Source organism: Fringilla coelebs (assembly GCF_963513975.1).
Source record: "Fringilla coelebs genome assembly, chromosome: 1".
In the NCBI taxonomy this organism is placed as follows: Eukaryota; Metazoa; Chordata; class Aves; order Passeriformes; family Fringillidae; genus Fringilla; species Fringilla coelebs.
In genome coordinates, this window is record NC_140028.1 from 21327674 (window position 1) to 21354106 (window position 26433).

At 41.3% G+C, this 26433-nt stretch overlaps 1 protein-coding gene across 2 annotated transcripts; it reads left to right on the plus strand.

Annotated features, from left to right (window-relative positions):
* On the plus strand, window positions 1-26255 carry AZIN1 (antizyme inhibitor 1). 2 transcript variants are annotated; one of them, XM_084213444.1, is made up of 12 exons: window positions 1-274; window positions 5858-5995; window positions 12807-13004; window positions 15045-15218; window positions 15475-15647; window positions 18267-18401; window positions 19895-19976; window positions 20796-20870; window positions 21951-22116; window positions 22649-22767; window positions 22942-23156; window positions 23785-26253. In XM_084213444.1, the coding sequence occupies exons 3-12, from the start codon at window positions 12903-12905 to the stop codon at window positions 23894-23896; spliced, it is 1353 nt and encodes a 450-aa protein (XP_084069570.1). In that variant the 5' UTR covers window positions 1-274; window positions 5858-5995; window positions 12807-12902; the 3' UTR covers window positions 23897-26253. The 2 variants fall into 2 exon arrangements, with proteins under 2 accessions (XP_084069570.1, XP_084069571.1); XM_084213445.1 differs by lacking the exons at window positions 1-274; window positions 5858-5995 and adding an exon at window positions 13907-14077 and having other exon boundaries at window positions 12870-13004; window positions 23785-26255.
* The last annotated feature ends 178 nt before the right edge of the window (window positions 26256-26433 follow it).

Here is a 26433-nt window from a genome sequence, read left to right on the forward strand (position 1 = left end):
TCCGCTCGCTTGCTCGCAGCTCATCGGCCGCGCTCCCGTCTCCGCTCGCCGCTGCCGCAGCCCCCGGCCCGCTCCGGCTCTGTCTCTCTTCGCCTGTGCCCTCTGGTCCCAGCGCTGCGCTGCGCTTTCCCCGCCGGCCGCCCCCGCAGCCTATGGCCCTGGAAGGCGCCGCTGCCGCCGCCTGTATTTCTGCTGTAGGTTCCCACATCCCTCTTTAAAAATTCCGCCTAAAAAGAGAAGACGATTTACCAAATCTTTCGGGCCGTTATCTCACGTGAGTACCGGAGCGGGAGTCCTGGGGCTCTCGCCGCCCGTGGGGGAGGTGGTGGGAGTGAGGGAGGGAAGCAGTGGCGACGCCCACTCCGAGCTCCGAACCGGGCCGGAGCGTCCGTGGTCACCGGCGGCGGGTGGTAGCGTTAGGGGCTTCCCTCTGCCCGGGGCCTGGGGCTCGGGGCAGTGCAGGGAGGGACGGGCAGCGGTGATCGTGGTGCCCGGAAAGGGCGGAGGGGCAGCTGGCGGGCCGTACAGTGGCGGTGACTGCCGGGGAGGTTTGGGAATGGGGCCGGTTCCTCCCGCTGCCCTTTCTCCGCCCGGCGGCGTGGGGCGAGACCGGCTGCCACCGGCAGCGGCAGATGGAGAGCGGCGGAATGAGTCAGAGCCGGAGCTCCCCCCGTCCCCCGGCGCGCCGGGCGGTGCGGGGCCGCAGTGCGGGGGCCGAGCGGGCGGGCAGCGGGACCCCCGCACCCGGCAGGGTGTCGGCGGCGGCGGGCGGAGGGTCAACGGCCGCCGCGCTAACATGGCGGACAGCCCTGCGTGCGAGCGGTGACGGGGCGGGAGCGGAGGCCGGGCACCGGGGTGAACGCTGCGGCTGTGCCGCCGGTCCCCTTCTCCCCCAGTCCTCGGGACGCGGAAGGGCGGTGGGGCCGCCGGCTTCGCGGCTAGCGGGGGCTCGGCGGCCGCCCTAACATGGCGGATTCCTGCGGAGGGGGGCTGTACGGTGTCTTCCCCCTCGCAGCCGGGGCAGTGCCCGCGACTGGAGACCGGCACCCACTGGGCGCTGCTGCCTCTCGCAGGGCGCCCCTGCCTGGGAGCGGGGGCCGAGGGGCGTCCTCGCCTGGATCCCGCAGGGCGAGGGGCTGCCCAATGCCCTGTGGCAGCAGCCTGTGCTGGCACCACGGGCTGCGGTGCGGGTGCGGCAGGGTCCCTTTACACGTGTGACCCACACGCTGTAAGCTCCCCCGAGCCCCCGGGGGCAGCCGTGTGTGACAGGTTTCAGGGCTGGGCAGCCCGCCAGGGGCAGAGGCAGGAGAAGTGCTGGTGGCATGGCCGCGGCGTCTCCTCGCCTGCTTCTGAGGGGCCATGTTGTGCTTCTGTGAGCGTGATTATCCATCCGGGCTCCCGCTGCCATGCTCCACTTTTCCCCTCACCTGAGCTGCGCCTGCACGAGGCCTCCTCACCTGTCCCCCGGGCATGGTCAGCAAGGGCCACGCCGAGGAGCAGGGCGGCAGCGCCGGCTGTCAGAGCAACGCACGAGTCGTAAGGGCATTGCACAAGTGACGCTTTCCGGGACTGCCTTCACGCAGAAGGGCCGTGGGGTCACCCGGCATGTGGAAGGGGAGCCCTTCCCTCCCGTTAGCAGTCCCCTCCCTTTACCCGGGGAGTAGTTCTCTGGTCGTTTCACGGGTGCACCCTTTACCTTCCCCTTGGTCAGACCCTTAGCACAGCAGTAGCAGGTTTGGTGCCGCTGGTCCTTTTGGAGGTCTCTTGGTTGAGCTCAACCTTCTTGGCTTGGCTGTCTCTGCCAGCGTATTGTGGTCCCTTTGGCCACTGGTGTACTAGTCGCTTTTGGAAAGAGTGGAGAAGAGATTCTGGTTCCTGCTCAGCTGCCAGCTGAATGCGTGTGTGCAACCAAATGTTGGGGTATCCGAAGTGTGTATGTTGGCTGCAGTGCCGTTGCCTGTTTGGAAGGAGGTCAGCAGAGTTATAGTGGTGGGAGATGAGTAGAGGTGTCTGTTCCTGGCGTAGGGAAGCTGAAGGCATGGTGAGTGAGCGGGCTCACGCGTGCATAAGTGGGACCGTGCAAGCGCAGGATCGTGGTGTGGCTGAAGAGGATGCTGTTATGTCTGAGTACTGGACAGCACTGCAGATTTTTTCCAGTCATCAGTCTGAGCCCATGAAGATGCCTGTGTGTGCTGGGGGTTACCTGGTTGTGGTGAAGAGGAAAGAAATTGAGCTTAAACCTTTTGAGCCTTTCTGAAGTGCATCTCCTGCAGTACTAAATCCTGCACGGCTGCCTTGTGCCTGTAGGCAGGAGAAGCACTGCGTTTCAGATCTCTGCAGCAGTCTCCGGTGACTAACGAGGATACAATTGTGTAGTCCCAGTCGGTTATAGCCACCCTGAATGAAAACACGGTGTGAAGGCCAATAAAACAGCATAGAAATGCCTGCCTTCTAGTCAGATGCGTGACTGGGTCTCTTGTGTGCGAGTGGGTTGGGGGGTAGTCCTGCCCTACTTCTGCCCTCCCCAGCTGCCGGATTTTTGTCTCTGAAGACACTGCGCTTGCCCATTATTCTTCCTTGGATTAATGTGGGAGGCAGTGGTGCTGGGGGGGAGGTGGGGGTTGTGAATAATGGTGATGGTAGGAGGGGTTTGTTCCAGTCTGGACTGGTCCAGTCTAGTTCTTTCCTTCCTGTCACCGTGTGAACAATGCTGCTGCTGCTGTGGCTGATGTCTGTGACAAGGCAGCCCCTTCCCCGTGTGCCTCTGGCTGTGGTGAGCTCCCTTCTCTGCCTCTTCTAGGCCAAGACCCCCGGTCTGCTCTCCCCCATCCCTCCTGCTGGGCATTGAGCTCCAGGGGAAGGCTGTTACACCCCAGAAAAAGGAGGGTCTTTGGGAGGGGGATGGTGTTGTTTGGTGGTGAGCAGCTGTGGGAATGTTTCTCCTGTGGGCACAGTTTTACTGGAGGCAAGAGGCAGGATTACTGCCTTTCAGGGCTGCTCCCTAGAAGGCTGCTGCAGGTGTGTGGTTGCAGCAGTGCTGCTAGAAATGATTCCATCTCTCCAAATTAAAGGGGAGACAGAGTGCTCTGGAGGAGAATTAAGACTGTCTCTTCCTGGAAGCGAGGCTTAAATGTGTAGTATGCTAATTTAGGTATAATGGTAGATTTCAGCTCTAGATCCTGTTGATGTAGCACAGGAGCAGGAGTGTGGTTCATGGAGAACTCCTCAGGGACTTGTGCTTCCTTCAGGACCTTCTTCCCCCCAGGGATCCCCTTCCCACAGTGTCCTCTCCCTGTTCTGGAAGAGACTTACTGTAACTCAAAAATACCTAGGTTTTTCTGGGAACCGGAGTAACTTTGGTGCCTTTAAGTCTGTCACTTGGTGTAAATGTGCAAGGTCATTGTAATTCTAGATTTTTAGGGTTTGGTTAATGGATATTTTAGCTCAAGCCACTAAAGGGTCTCTTCTCAAAAACAGATGCAGTGGATTTTAGAGTTTTTTTTTAAGAAAATGGATTGTTGCCTGGTTTTGTATGCCTGTTGGCATCACGCATAGGAAGGTAAGGGGGGCCAGTGAACTGGAAAAAGCCCAGCCCTGCTGGGTACTTATAGGGCTTGCTGTAGGGATGCTGGTATTCAGACAAAACTGTGTGCTGTGGACAGCTGGGGGGCGATTTGGGTCCTCAGGTGAGTTTTGACTGTTGTTGCTTGAGCTGTAGTCTAACTTCAGGAACCTGCTGGTAGAGTGTACCAACAGATGAGAGATAAAAACATGCACATAGGTGTCACTTGAATATTAAAAGGTAGAGCTACTTTGCTGATTATTCCCACAACTGAAAGCTCATGCTTAGCAAAGAATACTTTTATACTTTAAAACCCTTAAACAAGGAATGCTTCGTTGTGGTTGATAACATATGCAATTTGTGTAAAACTGGGTTTGCCCATATGGGTTATGGACATCTAATACACTTCTGCTTAAAGTGGTAGCCCAGCTCTGCCATTTGACAGCAAATCCCTTTCTGCTGGTTAAAATAGACTAAAATGACTGCAATTGGAAAGGCTCAAATTGTTCCATTTTCCTCTGAATGTTTAAGAAGTGGCAAAGCTGCACACAAAGAGCAGTCAGACTATTTTGTATATGTTTGTGTAGATCCTTTACATAAGTAATTCTCATTTAAGAGAAGTTGTGAAAGACAGAACTCGGCACAGCTCAAAGTTGACTGTTGCTACAGAAAATTGTTGGGTTTTATTCCTGCTCCACAGGAATTTTCACTGTAAACTTTCCTCCTTGGGACATGGGAGAATATTTATTGGCATCATATTGCAGGCGATATTTGGCTGAAGCATTGCATTTGAAGTTTGGCATTGAAGGTCATGTGCTCTACCTAGAAGCACTTGTGTTTAATGATTTGTTTGGCTAGGAAGGTAAACTTAATTCCTATCACTGGAAAATTTGTATGAATTCTGGAGTATAATCAGAACAGCAGTAGGAAGTAGTGTAACTACCAGTTAATTTTAAATGTTGGCAACACCTTCCTTTTGTGAAACTGTTGTGTGCAGAACTAAATGTTACTGACTTCTTGCTTTAGTGAAAGAAAAGGATAAGGTTAAATGTAATACATATACATTAATTCTAGCTGGCAAAATTCCATAATATCTCAATTTCGAAGCATTGAGGTTTGTTTTTAATGTTGCATGCTTGTGAATGCTAATTTATGTGGTAAAGCTGCAGGGATTGCTCTGTGGGAGTTGCTGTGAAACAGTTACCCTCAAGTTGCATTACTGCTGTGTGTTATGCAGTACTTTATGGAGTGTACTGGTTTCGTTTTCCAATAGCAAGAATAAGTGGAAAAGTATATTTCAGGAGTTTAACTAACATGGCTGTGAAGATGATCTTTTGTGTTGGGTGATTCCCAGAAGTCAGGCTTTTGTAGTCAGCCCATGTAGTATTATTTAAATAATGAAAGTAGCAAAACTTCATTTTGACAATAGATTGGTACATTCTATGTGTCATGCCATATATCACAGTGAATTTGTAGAAACTTTGTTGTATGTTGGGTTTACATGTGACCAATTTGGTAGTGTATTTAATTCCATGAAAATTATTGTTGCTTTTAGGAGGAATAACTTCTCAACAGGCCTAATAAATGTTTCCTTGACTGCTTTTATGCTCATTGTTCTTTTTGTGTGATTACTTTACCTTGAGTAAGCTATTCCTGTACTTTAAAACACTGCTTGGGTGATGTGTGTAATAGCCTTTAAGGGCCAGCTGAAATGTTTCCTCATTCCTGAAGGCAAGCATAAGTTTCTTTGTTTTTACTGTCTTGCTCATTTCTGGATTTGTCTGTGTGGTGTTCAGTTTCACTATATAAAGCACTATTTTTCACCCACATAGCTTTTTCACCCACATGCCGTGTTCATTCACAGCAGAGGGAGAAGGAACGTGGCAAGGGAATTCTAAAATAGAAAGGAAGTGGGGAGGGGAAGAATGCAGTGGTTACAGGGTTAAAAACATTTCTGGGAGAGTAATCCAGTGTTAAGGCATACTACCCTACAGCAGGATCATGTAAAGATCTTTGCCATTAGTTTTGAAAATCTTCTCATTCAGACTGTGAAAGATAAGTAAAATAAGCAGTCTCATGTGTTTTAGCAGTTCTTTGCACATCTGGCTTGTTCTGGCCCAGAGTTTATATTAACTCTTGAAAACTGGGTGTTTGATGTGATTATGAACTTTCATGGTAAGGTATTGCAAGTCTCCTTAGAAGCACTACTATGGCATTTGTTACATGTTTTATGATAAAGCTTTTATTCTGTTCTGGCTATGAAATTTATTGTTGTGTGCATTTTTCTCCCTACAGGGCAAAATCTCTGATCAAGTTTACAACTATCCAGAGGGCTTAGGAGAAGTGCTTTATAGAGAGCAGTTCGACTTCAACGCTGAGCCACCTTGGGAACCTAGCTGATGATAGTAGGGTTCCATCTCCTAACTTGTCCATGTAAGTCTCTCTTTCTCCGTATGCAGGAGGATAAGCACTTGCAAAAATACCACTTGTTTTTTGATAAGCAAGATCTGGATGTAGATTAACAAAATTTCATAGGACTTCCATTTAGGATGGTGAGGGGGGATAAACAAAACATTTTACTCACCTGACATTTTTCTCAGTACAATTATCTGATGAAATTCTGGGGTAAACTTGGTAAATAAAACTACTTTTCTGAATTAGGGGTGTTGGCTGCAGAAATCCTGAAATAAAATGCTATAACTTCAGTCTCTCAGTGATAATTCTGAAGTCAGGAATTGGACTGCATTGCATGACTGTTAACATCAGCTTGTGACTTGCTGAGTACGGTATAGTTTGAGTAGTTTATACTGAAATAGTTAAGGTTTGCTATTGTAAACAGTAACTAAGGCTGATCATGAAGGGTGTGCCTTCCCAAATGCCCGTCTCCATTATTTGTTAATTACTATCCATTTCCACAAATAGTTGTAGTGGGGTTACAGTAGAATGTGGAATTTAATGTTGGATGGAAAATGTGTACCAATTATAAATGCCTCTATATTTTGAGGCAGCAAATAGGTATTAAAGGAAAACAAGACCACAATAATGGAAAACGAATGCACTTAGCTGATCTTAAGGAGCACAGAAAACTCTGAAATGTATGTGGTTATCATGTTCTGTTAACTTAAAATAGTTTTATGTGGGTTTTAACAATAGTCTCAACTCAGATATTGCAAATGCATTTAAGCTCACTTTATACAGTATTTGTACAGTATTACTTTTTTCCTGTCTAGCTGAAGGCGTTTTTGTTTGGCTTACTACCTATAAATTATGGAACGCTTTTTAATGTAGAACTTGCAAATGGTTAAGTACATCTTACTGAGCCAGGTACTTTTTAAAGACCACAAAGACTTCAAATGCCAGATGTGTTAGTATGCATCCTAATAAGGTACTTAATGTAGATAAACTCGGTCTTTGAAAATACCACAATTGCTGAGGTACAGGATGAGCTTGGTTTATCCTGACTTCTGGCTATATCTCTAGAGGTTATGTTCTTTGTTTTGTTTGAAACTTAACTGAATTAACTGCATATATAGTTGAAGTCAAGTGAATTCACTCTAGTCAAGTGAATTCAGTTAACACTGAGAATTTTCTGAATATCACTGTTATGTTTAAGGTGTGGTTTTTATAAGCAAAATGGCTGAGAAAATTGCTTCTCCTGTTCAGTTTAAGTTTTGGTTTGCTCTTGTATGTGGCTAGAACTCTTGCATGACATTTTGCACTTGAACAGGAATAAAGCAAAGTAGTAAAAAGCTAGGAAAGGCAGAAGAATTGTTAGGAGTGAATAAAGTATACAATCTTAAGGTACTATACGTGCATCTTAATTTCTAAAACTGTTCTGAAGAGAATTTTGGCTGTGACAGAAGTTCTTACTCTTGAGGTGAAGGCTGTTCTGGTACCTTCTTTGAGATATTCCTTCTCTAACTGGTAGACTCCTGTGCTGTGACAAATGATACAAGGTAAAAGTTGTCCTAGAATGGAAATGCCACTGGATTTGTTTTATTTACAGCTGAATGTTCAGATAATGTGTATTTATTTTGAGGTTGGATCTATTACATGTTCAGCAATTATGTACTGTACACAAATAGAAGTAATTCAGTATTGAATGTAGTGGTGATGTAGGTAGCAGTGGTGTTTGCCAGGAAATCAGTACCTGTTTTGATGTGCTGAAGCACAGGTCATTGCCTCAAATGCAGTTAAGATGCATAAGTTAGAGAGCTAATTGGTATTTTGAGTCTTGTTCAGCTTGCAATGTGATTTAATGGGAAAAAGGTCAAGTGAGCTTTTAAATATAATTGTAATGTTATGTTAACGTTCCAGGAGAATGAAAATAAAAATCTTCTGTCTGAAGGTGTACTTACATTTCCATTAAACTCACTTCCCTTTTATCATTTTCTCCATCTCACTTTTTCCTTGTGTTACACTGGCAGGGGAAGACTTGGGAGTTTAGTTCTGTCTGCTCTTCAAGCTCTCACTCCCTGAGCAGTCCAGCAACTGTGGCCTGAAGTCTTGCTCCTTTAAAAATCTCTTCTATTTATTGGGCCATATGATTGGTGAGAAATTATGGGAGTCAGCAATGGAAATCTGATGAATTAACAAGCCCTGTCTAGGCCAAGTGGAAGCAGTAGCTATCTGGACTTGCTAATTGACAATCCAGGACACTAATTTTGAAAGCCTCCATAACTTAGATGGAGCTGGTGGCAGCTGGGGAGCAGGAGGGCTGGGAGTTGGGAGTCGTAGGGGCAGTGGGGAGGCCAGATACTAACACGGGCTGAGCAAGTAAGGGGATAGAATAGGGAAGTGACTGTTTGCACTGTTGTAAAAGAGAAGTACTGGTCTGCTACCACGGAAGTGTATGTGCACTCAGAAGAGTAACCATTCTTTTGTAAGCTTTGTGAGCTTCTTGGGTCTGAATAATGTATTCAGACTTGAAGAATGCAGGAGGAGGTTTTTGTTCCTGTACAAGATGCTGATGGGCCATTGTTTTTTCAGTGTCTATCCCGGTTGCTTGCTTCAGCAGAATTGTTCTTTCTACATTGCTCACTTGTGTGGAATGCTGCTGGGAGAATAGAGTAGGCTGCAACTGACCTAAGCTGTACAGGTACCCTGCTTATGGCCTTCAGTGGATTTGTGGTGAGAGGTAACTTGAGTAATGCAAAAAAAGACACCTGTTTCAGCATTTCCATCAGCTGGTTAGTGGCTGCGTTCAGTTAACTGAATTACAGTGATGCAAGTTGGTGAAATGGTGTCTTGGATTTTTTTTTTTAAAGATACTCCCATTATAAGTAGGTATTCCCTGCATTGAAAGCAGAGGACTCACGTATAGAGAGTGTGTGTATATATCTATATCTATCCACTTTTCTAGTATACCTATTCTGTACTGAATTGCTGGTGTCAGTGACAAAATGATTTTTTTGATTTGCTACCCCTGAAGAAGTAGTATTGCAAGGAATGAGAGAATAATTTGTTTTTAGCCCTTTTTGATTTTTGCATCAGCATAATTGTTATAGGTTGTAAATACTTCTGTTTAATAAGATGTGGTTGAAAGGCATTATTTGGAGCTCATTTCATTTGCAGAGGAAGTTTTTAATGAAAGACTCAAACCTATAAGTGTTTGGGGTTTTTTAAGTTCTTTTCTTAGGCCAAACAATAGATAGTTTGGACAATGTAAAGAAAAGAAATTAAAATTCTGTGTGTTATGGATGCTTACATGTGACAAGCATGTGTTTAGACTCTGTTCAGAGAATTTTAATTTTCTTTTATTCCAGATGTCTGCAGTAATTGCAGTGTTTAAATATGTACACTTTTATCTTAGAGTTCTTCATCTGGGAAGCCATTGTGTTAAAGAGCCTGAGGATGTAATGCTTACTTCAAAGAAGGCAATTACATGCCTATGTAGAAGTCTCATACCACTTGACAGCTTTTGTTTGACTTAAAATATATGTCCTGGAGCATTGTGCAGACTAACATTTCAGGTGTGAAAATGGGGGGTGTTACCACACCAAGTCTGTCAAATAATGACTTGCAGCAAGTCAGCATTTCCAGCAAGGAGTGAGCTCTGTGCTCTAATGAGTTCTGACTCATCTTACAGACATCAAAAAAAGTCCTAAACCATCATTTAGATTTCCTTCTGCGAATTTTATCACTGATTCTCCTCCCCCCTCAGGAGGGAGCCAGTCAGGACAGAATAAGGTAACAGCAGAGTCCCAAATCCTACTGTAAGGTATTAACTCCTTAAAGAATTGTTTCTCTAGCCAGTGTCTTGTAGTGGTGCTGTGCTTCTAGGACTTTATTTTTTCTTTGTAGAATATTCTTCCTGTCAAGACTGAAGAGATGTAATTTATTCCAAAAAGGGGAAATTGGACAATAGTCAAACAAACATTAGCTTTTTTTTCTACTAGATTAATTTTATTAAATGGAAAATCTTCCACATCTTGGATGTGCTTAGAAAAAGCAATCACTGTTTGGCCTGCTGGGAGAGGTTATATCAGGTTATTTATGGTTTGTTGCAATTTGTCATTGAATTTGTGCTAACATATATTTCTTTTGGTACCTGCCTCCTGACCATAAGGTGCTTTTTGATGAATGAGCAGGAGACAAATCTTGTTTAGGAAATAATCCTCATCAAAACTAACTTACTAGATAATTGTTCCTTTTTGTTGGCAGTGGCTTTGGGAGTTGATGGTAAAGAATCCTCCCCCCATGCTTTACTTGAACCGAGTCTCCCCAAAATTAAAGGGGCAGCTTTTGATGGAAAGTATTCTTCTACACCATCTGTCTGAAAGCTATAGACACCACAGTCATTAACTATGGGGAAAAAAGCCCTTCTTTTAAGATTACTGAACAACTGGCTTAAATCCACTGTAACTCAGATGAACATACAGTCTCAGAGGAAAAGTGTGCAGTTGGTTACATTGGGCTGCTAAATTTGAAATACAAGGTACAAGCAATTAGCTGTGTGTGTCTGGTGAGTCTAAAAATCATTCAGGGCTGTGACTGGTTCCAGTGGGTGTGCTGAGACCCTCCAGTAGGGGAGATCTGGGGTGGAAGTGCCTCTTGACTGTCTGTAAGCTTTAGAGTGTAGGAAGTGGCTTGTAGCATGGGGGGGGGGGAAAAAAACTCTCAACCAAAATTTAAAATTCTGGCTAAGTAGTACCCTTATATATACAGTAATTCCTTAAAAAAAATTTCAGTGAAAAGCTGATGCCAGCATTTCTTTCTGGGGGGAAAAAGATAACTTGGCCTTTTTGGTCCTCTGTCTCTGAAAACCATGAATATTTTATGAAGATGACTGTGGTGTTCATCTTTGTTGGACTGATTCTAAGGCAAACTTAGTTCACAAGCTTCTTTTGTTCAGTGGTGGTATTTTTTTAAGGCGTTTTAGCTATTAGTCTCATACTGAGATATGACTGACTGAAGACTTTTCTGGTTATTATAGTCTGCCACCTAGTCATTGTTTTTATAACTCATTAAATCCTTACATCAATGTGATAATTATCTTGCTCTTCTGTGATTTGGATCTTCAGGATTCCCTTAAATAATCATAGGACTCACTATATATGTGTGAGATAACTATTTCTTACCTGGTGTACTTGTCTTTATCGTTCAGCTTCTGAACAGAACTGAATATTCTTGCTGCCACTCAGTTAGCTCACCTGGCAGTAAATTCCTCTTCTAACAAACATAGGGGGCATGTTTGAGTTGTGCAGAAAGCATATAAAAAACCCTGCTGGCTCCTTTCCCGTTATTTGGAATAATGACAAGCAGGAGCAACTGCTGCTTAGTTGTGGCAGTATTAAACTACAGTGAAGTAACTTTGTTCATATGGCTGACAACATTTACCAAACCGATGTTGCAAATTGTATGTTTGTTTTTTTTTTTTACTGTATGGAGGTGGTGGATGAAACATGAGACTGAGTTAATACCATGGCCTTGTGATTATTTGAAGCCAAAATTATCTTAATTTTTATAGTCCTAATGAAGTCTTTTTGGCTTTCAGCTGTAATTTTTGTGGTTTCTATAAACACTTTTAATTAGAAAAATAATTCTGCTATTGTAAATCTAAGTGCAGGTGGCTTTAGAAAACAGCCATCACTTTTTTTTACAAGTACTATGCAACTTCTGTTGAGATATTAAAAAAAGTCTTAAGTCTTCATTTAGGGAAGGAGTCTAGTTAGCTGTTTTTGATCAATCTTGTGTTAGTCATAAAGATGACAGTTGAAGCAAAAATGTGGTCAGTGGGTTGATGCAGGCTAATCAGCTGCTTTTAAACAAGACCCACAACTCTCATGGAATGTAAACTGCAGATTGTTTTATTCATCAAGTAAAGCAAATGAAGGTGTATAGTCAGCTGTTGGTAATTTTCTGCTGTCTGCTGATTTTTACTTGAGATTAAATAGTCAATCTGCATTCTAAGACTATATTTAACAGTGTTTTCAGTGTTTGGACTTTGGATTTAGGTTGTCTTTTGGAAAACGCTGTATACACTACTAACTACTGAGCTAATTTGCAGTGAAGATCTGAGGATAAGCAAGATGCAGATAAAGTTAGACTGTAACTGTTACCATATTTTAATGACAATTCTACTTGCTGAGATTATCACTTTTAAAATTACTTCTAGCCTAGCAGCTTCTTTATATTAACCTCTATTGCAATTAACATTTTTAAGTGTTATAGGTAATGTTATGAACATAACAACAAAATAAATATCTAATAAATACATTGTGTAAATGCAGTGGTTATAAATTGGCATCAAAAGAACTAGAACATTAGCACAAATATCACTGCTAACATTTAATCAATAAGCTACAAGTTTGCTAGAACAAATTCAGTAATGTTCTGTTACAGGCAGTCTTCCAGTTGCTTAAGATGCTGGTACGTGAGAAGAACTGAGCTGAGGCATTTGTACAATTTTGCTGCACTCGCAGTATTTTCATAGTTTGCATAAACTCAGTGCAGATTAGTGTGCATACAGTCTGCAATTCTTCTCAAAAACAGCCTTGCATCAGTTGTTTCTGGAAGTTAGTGTCAGATTTAAAGTACCCAGCTTCTGTTTTATTCTTGGCTTCAGTAGAATTGTTCTATCCATATCTCTGACAAATGCAGGCTGAGCAGAGTAAAAACATCTTTGGTCTCTGTAGAGGGTGTGTCAGTTTGTAGGACATCAGGTGTAGAAAGCTGATTTTTAAACAGCAGCATGGTATGCTTTGTGCCTCTTTTTCCATTGACACATGTCTTCTTTCTACAGTTTGTTGCATAATTTAAGGACCCGGATATAAGGCTTGGAAGCCCATCCCTTGTGTTTCTTGGTTTATGACTGTCGGCTTTGTGGAATACGGCTGAGATGAAAGGATTTCTTGAGGATGCAAATTACTCCATTGGTCTGTTGGATGAAGGAGCAACTCTTGCAGATGTTATTGACAACTGTATTTATGAACATACTCATGTAAGTTTGCTTTCCAGATATTTTGATTTAGTTCCCTAAGTCTTCAAACTAGGTCAAAGTATTTTAGAGCTGATGAGCTGACAGCAACAAAGACAGTCAGCTAAGCCTCACTCACCTTATTTATAAAGTAGTTTCCTCTTCTAATTCTGCTGCTTTGCTGTTTTCTTCCTTTGGGCAGAATTCTGTTGGGGAAATTTGGGCATCAGCTCTTACTGCCCTGAGTGTGACTAGCAAGAAAGTAGTCTGGCTGATGTAATTAAATACAGGTTCCTATCTCACTGTTTGAAGAGATTTTATTAGCAATGGGATTTAGATCAAGCACCTGAAATTATGCAAGTGGATATATTCAGTTAGAACCTTTTTGTTATTTCCTTGAAAATATGGAAGAGTTCTGACAAACGTGTATGCTGAGCCTGTTTAAAGTCATGTTTAAATTTTCTGTGGGCCATCATGGTTAATATCATACATCTTCCTGTTACCCTTCTCCCCACTGGAAACTCTGGTACAAGCACATTGTGAGGTGCTATCTTTCAAGAAAAACTGGTGTAAAAGCTACTGAAGTTTAGCAGCCAGCTGGAAAGAAAGTTGAATAATTCTGCAAATGCAATAGTCATTTTTTGAATAAGGCTTCACTCATTTCTTAAGAGGAGGCAGGAAGATGTAGCTTTTGTTCTGTAGACAAAGTTGTAGAAAGAGCAAACTTTAGAAATGTTTCATTAAGCAAATCTATGTTCTTCATATGCCATCCCTGTGAGTTGCTCACTTTTTCCCTTGGTTTATCAGAACTAATATTCATGTGCAAGTGGTCAACTATAGTACAGCAAATAGCTAAATTCCATGGCCTTCTGAACTCAGGTGTAGGATTCCCAAATCCTGATTCCTAATATTCTTTTTCTGTCTAGCAAATAAATAGGTAAACTACTGGCAACATGTCATGTCTCCAACCACTGGCTGGCTCACAGAGGATAGCTGCCTCCTGCTGCTTTCATTTACTCCTTTAGCTCAAGGGGTAGAGGCCTGTGCCATGGATCTAAAGCTCCAGATCCCAATCCTGCTGGTGACCCGTACAGGGGGTCAGTATGCTTCCACCCGATGGAATTTCTATTTGTGTTTTTTAAACAGAAATAAAGACTTTGTATAAAATAAGCCACGACATGTAGAGTTTCATATCTGCAGAAGTCAAGTGCTAGAATTAACATTTGATGTACAGTCTTGATTCAGATCCGTCATATATTTTGTGATGGTCTTTAATTGATTTACAGTAGGGCATTCACCTACAGTACTTTTACTGAGTGCACATTATGAACAAATCTGGAATGATCTGTTTGCAGTTTGATCCACTACACCTGCATCATGACCTCATAGTGAGAAAGACTATATTGTAACAGATGTGCAGAACTTAACAGTTCCAGGAAAGTCTGTGCATCTTTCTTAAAGATTATGTACTTGATTCTGTCACCTTTAACATGAAGTCCAATTCTTAAAATTCTTTTTGAACTTCATTCTTCACAAGATGTGGAGAACAGTCTCAAACCTGACTTCCTGAACTAAAATACCATCAGACAAATTTTCAATAAAACAAGCTATTAGATGTTAAAATAATGTTAGTGCATCAGATTTTATTCCATGTATAATAAGATATAAATTACATTGAGACTGTGGAAGCTTTCATCCCAGTGGATCTTCTTCCTATAAATAGCTGCAGACTTCTGAAAATAAAAAGTTGAAAAAAGTGTGTAACTTAATCTGTGTTTTTTGATAAAATCAGCATTTGACATTTAAGTAGAATCTTTTATTCAGGAATCTCAGAATATTGTCAATAACATTCATAATATCTCTGAAGTGGTAGGTATTCCCTTTGGTTTTTTTAAACTAGTTCAAATTGCTAGGTGAGCGGAAACACAGTATTCAAGGTCAAATCTAAAAGTTAAGAGCAGGGTAAAAAAAAAAGGTACATAGTTCTTTAAGACTTGGGGTTGTTTGTCTTGACAGCAAACCTACAAATTCAGACATTTTATTTTCCTATTCTTCCTTTTACAGACTGGAAAAAAGGCATTTTATGTTGGAGATCTTGGAAAGCTTGTAAGGAATAACATGCAATGGCAGAATGTGATGGCACCAATAAGGCCATTTTATCCTGTAAAATGCAATTCTACTCCAGGTGTACTCGAAATTCTGGGAACCCTTGGTGTTGGTTTTGCATGTTCCAGTAAAGTAAGTTTTTCTTGCCTGTGTGCCTTATTTTTTTTTGTATGTCTGCTGGTTTAAATTCATCTCTTTGGTGCTAAGTGCCATGATTATAAATAAAATTTGAACTGTTAACTCATTTGTAACTGGCTGTTGAAAATCTGTACTTCTGCCCTAGAAGCAGTAGATAATTTTCTCTTTAGTGTGGCAGTAGAGCACATCTAATAAAAATTCAGGAAAGATGGTGCACTTTGTCAAACTCTGGTATGCTCCTGTTTTTCAGTCTGAAATGGCATTGGTACAAGACCTGGGCATTTCTCCTGAAAACATCATATACACAAACCCTTGCAAGCAAGCCTCTCAGATCAAGTATGCAGCAAAAGCTGGGATAAACATCATGACTTGTGACAATGATATTGAGCTGAAGAAAATTTCACGTAACCATCCAAATGCCAAGTAAGTGTAAAAATCCTGGTTTTGCTTTTAATGCGGGGAAAACTTTTTGCTTGTATTCTGGGTGGTTTGAGTTGCAGGCAAAGTACATGGCTTCTTTAGTACAAATCACTTGTATCTGTTCTTCTTCTGTCTCCTTTGAAAGTAGCATTTTTGCATCTTTTTCTACTGAGTTTTGGCTTCCTAATACAATGGCCCTTGGTTTGGGAAAAATTTTGGGAGAAAGTGATTTTTTTTTTTTTTTTTAGGGCAATCTTCATGTAAAGGTTTCAGTGATTAAAATTCAGAAGTCTAGTATTTCATCATCTGCAAATAACATCTTCCTCTTGCTCTGTTTTGGCTTCAGTGTTAGCTTCCAGGGAGTTCTGTTTGGATATTAGTGGCTCTGGCTGAAGTCAGGGCTGAGCTACCAGCAAATGACTGTGTGCACTGGATCCCACCTGGGGTTTGGGCACACTCTGCCGGTCTATTAAATACACCTACAGGTATTTCTACACAATTAAAACAGTGAGAAATTTTTTCAGTCAATTTATTAGCTCAGTTGCTCTCTGTAGAAAAGTGCTCAAAGCTGATAATCTGCCTGTTAAATATGGCAACTTTATTGCTGGCAATGTATAATGGTCTCTTGGACTGATAGGCACTCCTGTCATTTAACATCACATCCCTCACATATGAATGCTTTAGCTTTGGGCCATGCCTTTAAGAAATATGGAGCCAGAGCCTGAGTGAATGTTAGAGTGCTTTGCAGTGATTGAAGATATAGCTTTCCATAAATGTCATTGGAGAAACTGAATTCCTGATATCCTTAACAAATTCCTTGGTTCTGAACAGTCATTATTAAAGTATTGTGTTTTCTCCCAAAACTGACTTTTTTTGGTTTTGGTGTTTTGTTTTTTTTTGAGGGGGAGGTGTTATTTGAGAGAGGTTTTGTTTGTTCAAGACTACAAGATTTAATATTGCTGTTGCTGGTGATTGCACTTCATCCTCATGGAAATCTGTCTGTGCTTGACATACTGGAGAGAAATTTCTGTGGGAAAACATTATGTATGATAAGTAAACCTTTCTGAAACTGCTGCCCCGGTATGCTTAGTGAATTCAAAAGCCTTGGCAATGCTAAAGCTGAGTGCTAAATCATTAGTGTTTTACAGTTATTCAGTGGTGGCTTTACAGTTTTGTTAGTTTTTATGTTGATTTATTTCCATGATTCTAACAACCTCTTAGATTTCTACAAGTCAGATTTAGTGGGTTTTGCTTGAACAATATCTTGTTTCACTTAAAATGCTGCTATAACAATTTGTCAATTTAATGTTGAATGTCTTTAAGGACGGGTTTTGACTAATCTTAATATGAGGTGACAAATCATAATATGAAGTTGAATTTTTCTATTACATTTTAAGGAGTTTGATATGTAACAATTTTTTGCTACAGTTAGCACATTTTTCCAAATGCTTCACAAAATATTGTCTGACTACAAATTTTTTGAACTGTGCTAGTGAGAAGTAGGAAACAAAATGCTCATCAGTTTCTTAAGACAAAATGGTATAAATTAACAAGGATTGCAGGGCAACCTGTTTGAGAACTTAGGACTTTTTGCTCTTTACAAAATGCATGCTAAGCACACCATGAAACATTTGGAAAGTACTTGCAGAAGTCATGGTAGGTGTTAGGCCAACTGTAGTGGCCAGGCTGAGTTCTGTTTGTCGCCTGTCTTTATAAAGAGCTGTTTCACTCTGTGTGCAGGGCTTCCTCCACTCATTTATACTCCCCATCCTGGTGAACTGCAATGTGCTCTGTCCAGTCTGCATGTATGTCATGACACCACCTCTGTTTAGTTTACTGGATGACTAATTACTTGATCTCGTGGGGGTGTGACTTTCTCGGTGGACAGCAGTTTGAATTTGGGAGGTTTGGGGGTAAGTCTCTAGAGGTTTGGATGTGACCATGCCTTTGCCCCTCAAGTGTTACTTTAACACAGAGAAAGGTCAGCATTAGCACTGCAGTTTGCCAAACCTACCCAAAATGAGGCTTTGACCAGACAGAGGAAGATGTTCCACTGCATAAGAATGTAAGAAATGGTACTTGCTGCCTCTGTGCTCTGCAGTGTTCTGGAAGAAGGGGCAGGGAATGGACTGACCACCCCACCCCCTCATCCGAGTCCACGTGCTCAGCTGGAAGGGGATATATGTGATGTAGCCAGGGTGTGCTTTCAGCCTAGATGCTGAGTTTAACTAAATCTGATACATGTCTGTCTGAAGGGGAACCTCTGGGCTGGGGAGGAGTACAGACATGGGAAAAATCATATTAGTCTTACTGATTTTATGAGGAACTATGCTTTATTAGAAGGTAACATTTATTTTTTATTACAGCACTCAACAGACTCTTGCTGCTGCAAGAGTCTTAGTTGCTGCTTTTCGAAATCCCTTGTCCTTGTTGGCTCCATGTTTTAGCCCCTAATTGCTAGTTTTTTCTCTGTACAGGATTGTTATTATTAGGTTGCCTTGATTCATCCATCGATGGAGCTGGAGTACTGACAACATAATCAACACACTTCTGACAATCTTCAGGCTTCACATGTGCTGATGATGTAAACCAACTGCCCCAATCATCTTCCCCTTCTCTTAGGCTCTTACTGCACATTGCCACAGAAGACATTACTGCTGGTGAGGAGATGAATATGAAGTTTGGCACCACCCTGAAGAACTGTAGGCACCTTATGGAATGTGCTAAGGAGCTGGGAGTCCAAATAGTTGGTGTCAAGTAAGTAACTTCATTGTCCTCTGCTGGCTGAGTAGATATTTGTATGATGTACTTAAGATGTAAAGAGAGAAGAATTTTTCCCTGGTGACACTATTTTACAGGGTTTTTAAAAAATGAACAAAAACCCCAGACTAACAATATCATATCGATTTAGAATCATTAGCTTTTGCTTGCAAGTACAAACTAGTATGAAACAAAGTAACTATTACAGACATCAAAACAATAGGAAATGAAGTATCATAAATTCCGTCTGTCAGCATGAAAAATAAGTTTGGAAGCCTCTCCTATTCTCTGACTGTACTCTTGAACTTCTGTGGTAACTTGATTTGTATTTTTCCAGCAATAAACATCATAACAGAAGTGCTAGTGCAGCATGGAATAGGTTGGATAGTTTGAACAAGATGAACATGAGGTCAGATTTTGTAAGAGTTAAGGTTCTAGGTCAGTCTTTGATCATATCAGGACAAAATACTCAGATATGTTTTTGGCTTGCAGGTAGTAGGAATGAACCCTAGAGTTCCAAGTTTGTACAAATCTGTGGTAATTTAATTGGAAGCTTGATGGATATTTTACTGTATCTGAGAAAAATGCATGCACAAGTCTGCTCTGGCTACCTTCAGCTAAAAATCTATCACATGCTCATAACTGCTTTAGGAAAGCAACCAAACAAATAAATGGATCATCAAGGCAATAAAAAAATTTTAAGCCAGCTTTTAATGATTGAAACCACAAATGTTTTGTTGTGTATCTTTTTGAAATGGATGCTAAAGCATAAACTACAAATGTCTTTAAAAAATAGATACTACTGAAAAAACATTCCTCTTCGTATAGTGTCTTAACCAACTTGTATAATGCTCTTGTGCATTATTTTTTATTTAAATAAATTTTAAATCCATGTATGAATTCATGCAAGTATGTTTGAAAAGTGACCTTTGCCTCAGAATGGCATTCCTTAAAGGAGCAGACCTGCAGTAGAGAACACTGTGGCTTGGGTGTGTGTATGGTCTGTCTAGAACCAGTAGACCCTATGCCTCTTGAGGAATCCCATGGGAATGCTGGCTCTTGTTTTAGCACCTCAGTGACTAAGTGCATATGGCAATACTTGAATCTCGTGAACAAGGAATGAGAGGGGATTCAGGAGCTTGTGGTAGGCATCAGTACTTCTCTGCAGCTTTGGCACCCACTGAAGAACAGCTTTCAGCCACTTTGATAGCGAAGAATGAAAAATTCAGTAAATCTGTGGTATCTCAAAGATGAGAATATTGTGGGACACTCTTAGGATTAAGAGGAAGACAATTCTCAAGTACAAATTCAGTGAAATAGCAGGCAGTGGTGGTCTGAGCTTCTTTGCACAGTTGCTGTATATTATCATTTAAGCTTGTTTTGGGACACTTGGGAATGAATTGCGTCTGTTGCTGTTTTATATGATGAAATTATTTGCTTGGTCTGAAAGCCACATGGTTCAGTGTATTTACTGTTTTTATTTCTTTCAGATTTCATGTTTCAGGCTCTTGCAAGGATCTGCAGACATACATTCATGCTCTGTCTGATGCTCGGTGTGTGTTTGACATGGCTGTAAGTACATCTATACACACATGCACTTGCTAGAGCAGAGGAGCCATTCTATTCCAATGATATTAACAAACCAACTACATTCTTTCCAAAGAAATCATTGGAAATTGAACTTTTAGTAAGGGACTAAATGCTGCTTTGTGATGTGTGGTAGAGGTAAAACCAACTTTGTCCTAATTATGGTAATGAATACTGTCCCACTGACAGGCAGTAGCCTTACATGCTATTTAAATTAGTTTCCCCCTTTGGGTCAAGGCTTTTTGATATTCAAATCTCAGTCCTGTAAATACACAACTGATGCTTTTGGGTTACATTGAAATGGAACAATTGTATGCTGGCATTTATTGTGGTATGAGGAGTTTGTAGACTAAACAGAAGACTGCAAGTCTTTGTACTCTTATTAATGCAGTGCCTTAGCTGTGGCTGGTAACATACGGGGGCAGTAAAACTGAGGATCTTGCTGATCTTTGTGCAAATTTGTTGCAGTGGTCTTGTCACAAAATTTGTGAAATCCTAAAACTGTCTTTTGTCAGAATACACCACCTGTTCAGCAAATACAATCTGAATATAACAAAGCCACAAGATGGGAGTTGGTATTGCTGTGGGGCTTGCAGAGAATTGTGTAACTAGCCTCTATTGACATCCCAGTGCTTTGCTTCTAGATATAATGGAGCTGTACTATGCCCTTACTCCCTCATTAGATGTACTCAGCTAAATAGTTTCAAAAGCTTAAATATGCAGAAAACAACCACAGTAAGGAGCAACAAAATACTTTTGCATTTACTGTTGTTCATGTACTTACATTCTGCCTATGTATTTTAGGAAGAATTTGGCTTTAAGATGAACATGTTGGATATCGGTGGGGGCTTCACAGGTTCAGAACTTCAGCTGGAAGAGGTATGCAATGTGTTAGAAGTTGAAAGCCTTACTTTTAAAGAAATTGAAGTGTTTTAACCTTCAAACTGTAGCTTGAATTGATAGCTGAAACATAGTTAAGTTCCATGTTAGACTGTAACTCAAGGTCTCACAAGTTGGGTTTGTCTTCTTGATCATGGATAGTGTAATCCCTTCTTGGAGGTGATCATTACTACTTTTTTAATCCTGTTCATCCTGGGTGAATGCTCATTTAAGTGTGCTCATTTAAGAGATTAAATTGCTCTCTGAAGCATCCCTAGCAGTAATAATTCAAGGTTTTTCTTGACTGTTGTTGTCCAGCTGGTGACTCTTGCATGGTTTGGGGCTGGGTGCTTTAGCATGCTTTAGATCATAAACCCTGTTGCTACTGGATGAAAATTTCCAGTATTTTGCTTTGGAACTGAAAGCTAAAGGTGTTGATTTGGCTGGCCTCTGATTTGGCCTAAATGCCATCTTTAGTATGAATAGGCATATAGAACAGGATACCCAGTTTACACTGTGATGTTATCTTAAACACAGGCTCCATGAATTGAGCACAGTGAAAGTGAGGAGTTACTAACAGCAATCAGGTCTTTTCCCTCAGTTCTAATGGTTCTGTTACTTGTCCAAAATATCTGTTAATCTTCACATATCTGTCCTAAGATATGAACAGCAGTATTAAATAATTCTGTTTCTAACATGATACTATTCAGAACTGATAATGAAAAGGCCCTTTGCCCATTCTTGTGGGTTCATATGTAATTTTACATTATCTGATGTGCTGGATGGGCATTGAAGTTACTGGTGCAGTCCTGAGTGTAGCCCAGCTTGAACTTCAGTTGTGAAAAGAGACTGTAGTACTCAGACTCATGGTTCTCAATCTTAAGTGTTTAGCAGAATGACCAGTTTTCTTACACGTTTTTTTTAATAAATTGTGGACCTCTGGTGAAGGCGTTTTTCAGAGAATGGAGTGGCAGAGTAAGTATTTGGTGTGCTGACTAGACTTGTTGTGGATTGGAAGGGTGTGTGTGATACATCTGTAAGCTGAGTTCATTGGCCTTACCTCTGACTTCAATTTCCTAGGTTAATCATGTCATCAGGCCATTGCTGGATGTCTACTTTCCTAAGGAATCTGGTGTTAATGTGATTGCAGAGCCTGGATGTTATTATGTTTCATCTGCATTTACACTGGCAGTGAATGTCATTGCAAAGAAGACTGTTGAGTGTGATAAACTTCTTCCTTCTGGAGGTAAGGGTTGGATTTGTTTCTGTCTTATGACTCAGTACAGGTAACTGCCCACTATTAGTTGGGATTGCCTAGTTTGTTTATATATTTAGTGCACCCCCTAATTCTTGCACTGTAATATGCCTTCTGGATTCTGACCATATGTTATCTTGTGTGTCTCACTGTTACTTTTATGTGGCACTTCTTGTATCCTTACTAGGTTAAACCATATTGGGTGCATCACAGATGGTATGTTAGAAGGTTCTGTATTAGAACATAAAAAATCATGTCACAAAGCAAACTACTTTCCTCCTTCTCTGGATTTATATTCTTAGCAGTGGTTATTACTGAAAGTATTAATTTTATTAGGCCTCTCACTTAATGCTACAACTGAATTTATGATCTGGTCTCATACAGATTGCTCTGCTTGTAATTCTCCTATTCTAGTATATATGGAAACCCCTTGTCAGGAGAAAGCAGCTGAATTAAGTTAGATTGAAAAAGGACTACTTATGACAAAACATGCATGCAAGACAACTTCTTTTTTTACTTCCAGTGGAGCAAACCAGGAATGATGATGAACCAGTATTTACATATTACATAAATGATGGTGTTTATGGTTCTTTTGCAAGTAAATTGTCTGAGAAACTGAATACTATCCCAGAGGTTCACAAGGTGAGTGCTTCTATATTCTTCAGAGGTAGTCCTTTCTATCCTTGTCTACTGAATATATATTTAACACTTCATACATATATAATTGCATATTATTTATTAAATTAACCTTCTGTATATTTGAAAATTCTTATTCAATAAACTGAAGCCTGAATTGCCTCAATCATTTCCATATAGAAATACAAGGAAGATGAGCCTCTGTTTGCGAGCAGCCTTTGGGGTCCATCCTGTGATGAGCTTGATCAAATTGTGGAAAACTGTCTTCTTCCCGAGCTGAGCGTTGGGGATTGGCTGATCTTTGACAATATGGGTTCTGGTACCTTGGGTGAACAGTCTACCTTTAACGACTATCAGAGGCCACTGATTTACTACATGATGTCTTTCAGTGACTGGTAAGAAAACTATCTTGGTAGTGGCAAGGTTGCTTTTGCTTCCTTCAGGAGTGTACACTTATATATTACCTTCAGTGGCAAATACAGGAAAATGCTGAGTGCAAGAATGTGCCTTTTTAGTTTGTGGAGTTTTTTTTTGGTCTTTGTTTTTTGACTGCTGAGACTAAACTGAGATCTGTGCTAAAATGCCTACTTTACTTTAGGCTGACAAAGGAAAGCAGAATACCTGACTGATCTCACCTGTGAGTTCAGTGGCAGTTGTAAAGTCTTTTACTGGTTTAACAAAAGCTGTTTAACATCAGCCTTTGAGCTTTCCTAATACACGTGTCCACAGCTTGTGTGCAGTGTTGGCACCATTGTAGGCAGGAAGGGCAGTGATGCTCCTGTGGTGATGGAGGGTGTGGTAACCCATTCCTGCACCCAGGCAGGCAGGGCCTTGTGCTCCCAGCCTGGCGAGTGGCAGCATTTCTGTGTGTGCCAGGCACTGGCACAGCTGGGCTCCCTTCTGCCGAGCCAGGGCCAAGCCATGCGGGGGCAGCTGGCTTCCAGCGCTGCGTGGAGGTTGGTTTCTGAAGGAAAATTAAACCTGAAAACATGCCACTACATCTCTTGACCTTTTCTACTGCAGGGATGAGATGCAAGATGCTGGAATTGCTTCAGACACATTGATGAAGAACTTCTTCTTTGTGCCTTCGTGCATTCAGCTGAGCCCGGAAGAACGCTTTTCCACTGCAGCTTAAACAGGCATTAACGCTTCATTTAGACCTGCAGTTGCAAGTCTGTAGTTTGTCTGGTCAACATTCCAATGTGGAAGAAATGGAACAATCTTCTGTTCAATTCATTCTCTTCAAAACTTGAAAAAATAGTAATAGAAATGGGGACCAGGCAAAACAAGCTACAGCTACAATTCAGTGGGGGGGTGGGAGGGTTAGATAATGGCGTCCAAATTTAAAAATCAAGTTCATTCAACCCCTGAGCGTTAAATATGCAACAAAATGGATGACTTAGTGGAGATGGAAACCCATCACTTGGGTTCTTCAACAGTTTACATACAAGTACACAGTTTTTATACTAAGGATTCCTGTTAGAAAAGTCTTGTAAAGTTATTGTCTTTCGCCCAGATATATCAAATGTCAGTGGGAGACCAGTGTGACTTCATTAGATGTTTTAGTGTATTTAGAATGTGTAAATTTGTGCTTTGAACTGTAGTTTAATAAATGTAAAATTGCATCATAGTATTTGTTGTATTTGACCCGTGATGTATCCCTTGTATGATTGCAATAAAACTTTGTGTAGATTTTACTGTTTTTCAGGCTAACTTTGGGAGGAGCTAGGCAGATAGCTATAAAGTAGATGTATATGTGATTGATTTGAGAAGCTTTCTTTTCTCAAGCCCATTGGTTCAGCTTTGTGTTAAACAGTAAAAATTTTAAGATTGATCAATCTGTATGAAGTGAAAGTCATGTAAGTTCCTGGAAGGCTAAAAGGCAATTTGTGGTGTGTTTTTAGAGCATGACCTTAGATTCAGTTCTTCACACCAACCAGCTAACCTGCACTAGGCATGGGTGTGCACGGAAAGGTTGTCCCAGCTCGTGTGCATGCAGTGCCCTGAGGCAGCATGGGTTAGTCCAATTCTGCATGTTGTCACAGAACCTTTGGCTCCTTTTTTAATAGTGTTTATTTGAAAAGTCTTAACTTTCAACTTTAGCTAGTACTTATAGTGCTGACTCTAGGGTAGGGCTGCACAAGACTACAGAAACCTCAAATGCTCTCTTGCACTGGACTTCATTTAGCTGTATCCATAATGTAAAGGTAAATCAGACTGCTGCAAGTATATGTGCATTGAGTAATGAACTGCTTGAACTTGGTCAGAGAATTTCTTTATTGTATTACTGCAGTCTCTCAATTTCTTCAAGGTTCTTTGCTTACTTTCTCACTTTAACTTTCCCTATTTGAAAAGGGGGGGAAGGAGGAGAAGGGTGTTTTAGGGCTTTGAAATGATGCACTGAGGTCTGGATTCTACAGATAAAAGGGACTTTTTAAACTCTTTAGTTGGAGGTAAAATTTATACCCTTTGGCTACAAGTGTACTTCACACGAGTACCAGCTAGTAGGAAATTGTATTTTCTGACTCTGTAAAGGAAAGATTTTATGAAATTTCATGAACTTTTACTTGAAGGTAAATTCTCAGTTTGGATTTGTCAGAACAGTTTACAGGCCAGTTAGGCGATATAAAATTGCTTATGCTTTGGAGATGCAGTCTAAGAAACACTTATTCCTGTAATTAAAGGTACAAGTGAAAAGGGAGTAAATTAAAGGGGGAAATGGGTGTTTTGGTTTGGTTTTGGTTTTCTGTTTGGTTTTTTTTAATCTGAAGTTACTAGCTGACCCATGTCAAGCAGTGATAAGCTCTTCAGTTTACCTGTTGAGGTCTTTCTAGACAAGACAGACTGCTGTGTGGTTTTTGACTAAATGCCACTACAGTTGCCTAAGGTTAGATAATCCAACGTGATTCTGTCATATGGTCTTTAAAAATTGTTTTATGTTAACTTACAGATAAGTAGAAAACAGTTTCTCTATAAATGCAGCAGTGGTCAGAGCAGAAATACTTGCTGTACTTGAAGACAGTCTGCCATTAAAGCCAACCTGGAGTCTGAACACAGTATGTATTTAAGTTTGATTTGCTGCGTGCTACTGTTTATGTTGTGACTGCAGTTCAGAATTTTTTACAAAACATGAGCTGGATGATTTCTTTAGAGTACTTGGAGGTGATGTAGCCCTGTTTGCTCTCCAGACAGCTGCAGCCCCTCCTGCGGCTGAGGCTGTGGCAGGAGCAGGGGTGTCTGACACAGGCCTGCAGATGCTGCTTCCTGTGTGCTGTGATGGTCGTGCATGGCAAACAGCCCTGCCTGCTTTGGCCTGAACACTTCCCTGATCCAGCCCTGCAGCCTGCATTCCATTTCCTAAGGAAGATCCAGGGCTGTGGGCCCAGACAAGGCTGTGGTACTCATGTTTCCAGTTGCTTCTTAGGAACAGGAGAAAATGGTTCCAACTTTTCATTGTGTGCCCAAGCAGCTGCACAAATGGCTTACATTGGATCAGAATAAAAGTGGGTGCCCTGGATCCACCACTGGATATTTTGCTGCTTCCTATGTACTCTTGTTTCTGCTTTTCTGGGGGGGAAGGGTGGAGGGGGGAAGGGGTGTGTGGAGTTGTCTATGTCTCAGGTTTGAACCCTTGGGTTTGTTTATAATTAAAAAAAACCCAAACACCTAAAA

Bases quoted from the DNA above. Each gene is read 5' to 3' on its own strand.
- AZIN1 (XM_084213444.1), top strand. From the start codon at position 12,903: ATGAAAGGATTTCTTGAGGATGCAAATTACTCCATTGGTCTGTTGGAT. The intron at 20,871-21,950 runs GTATGCAATGTG...TCAATTTCCTAG, and splicing joins CAGAACTTCAGCTGGAAGAG to GTTAATCATGTCATCAGGCC. The intron at 22,768-22,941 runs GTGAGTGCTTCT...ATTTCCATATAG, and splicing joins CTATCCCAGAGGTTCACAAG to AAATACAAGGAAGATGAGCC.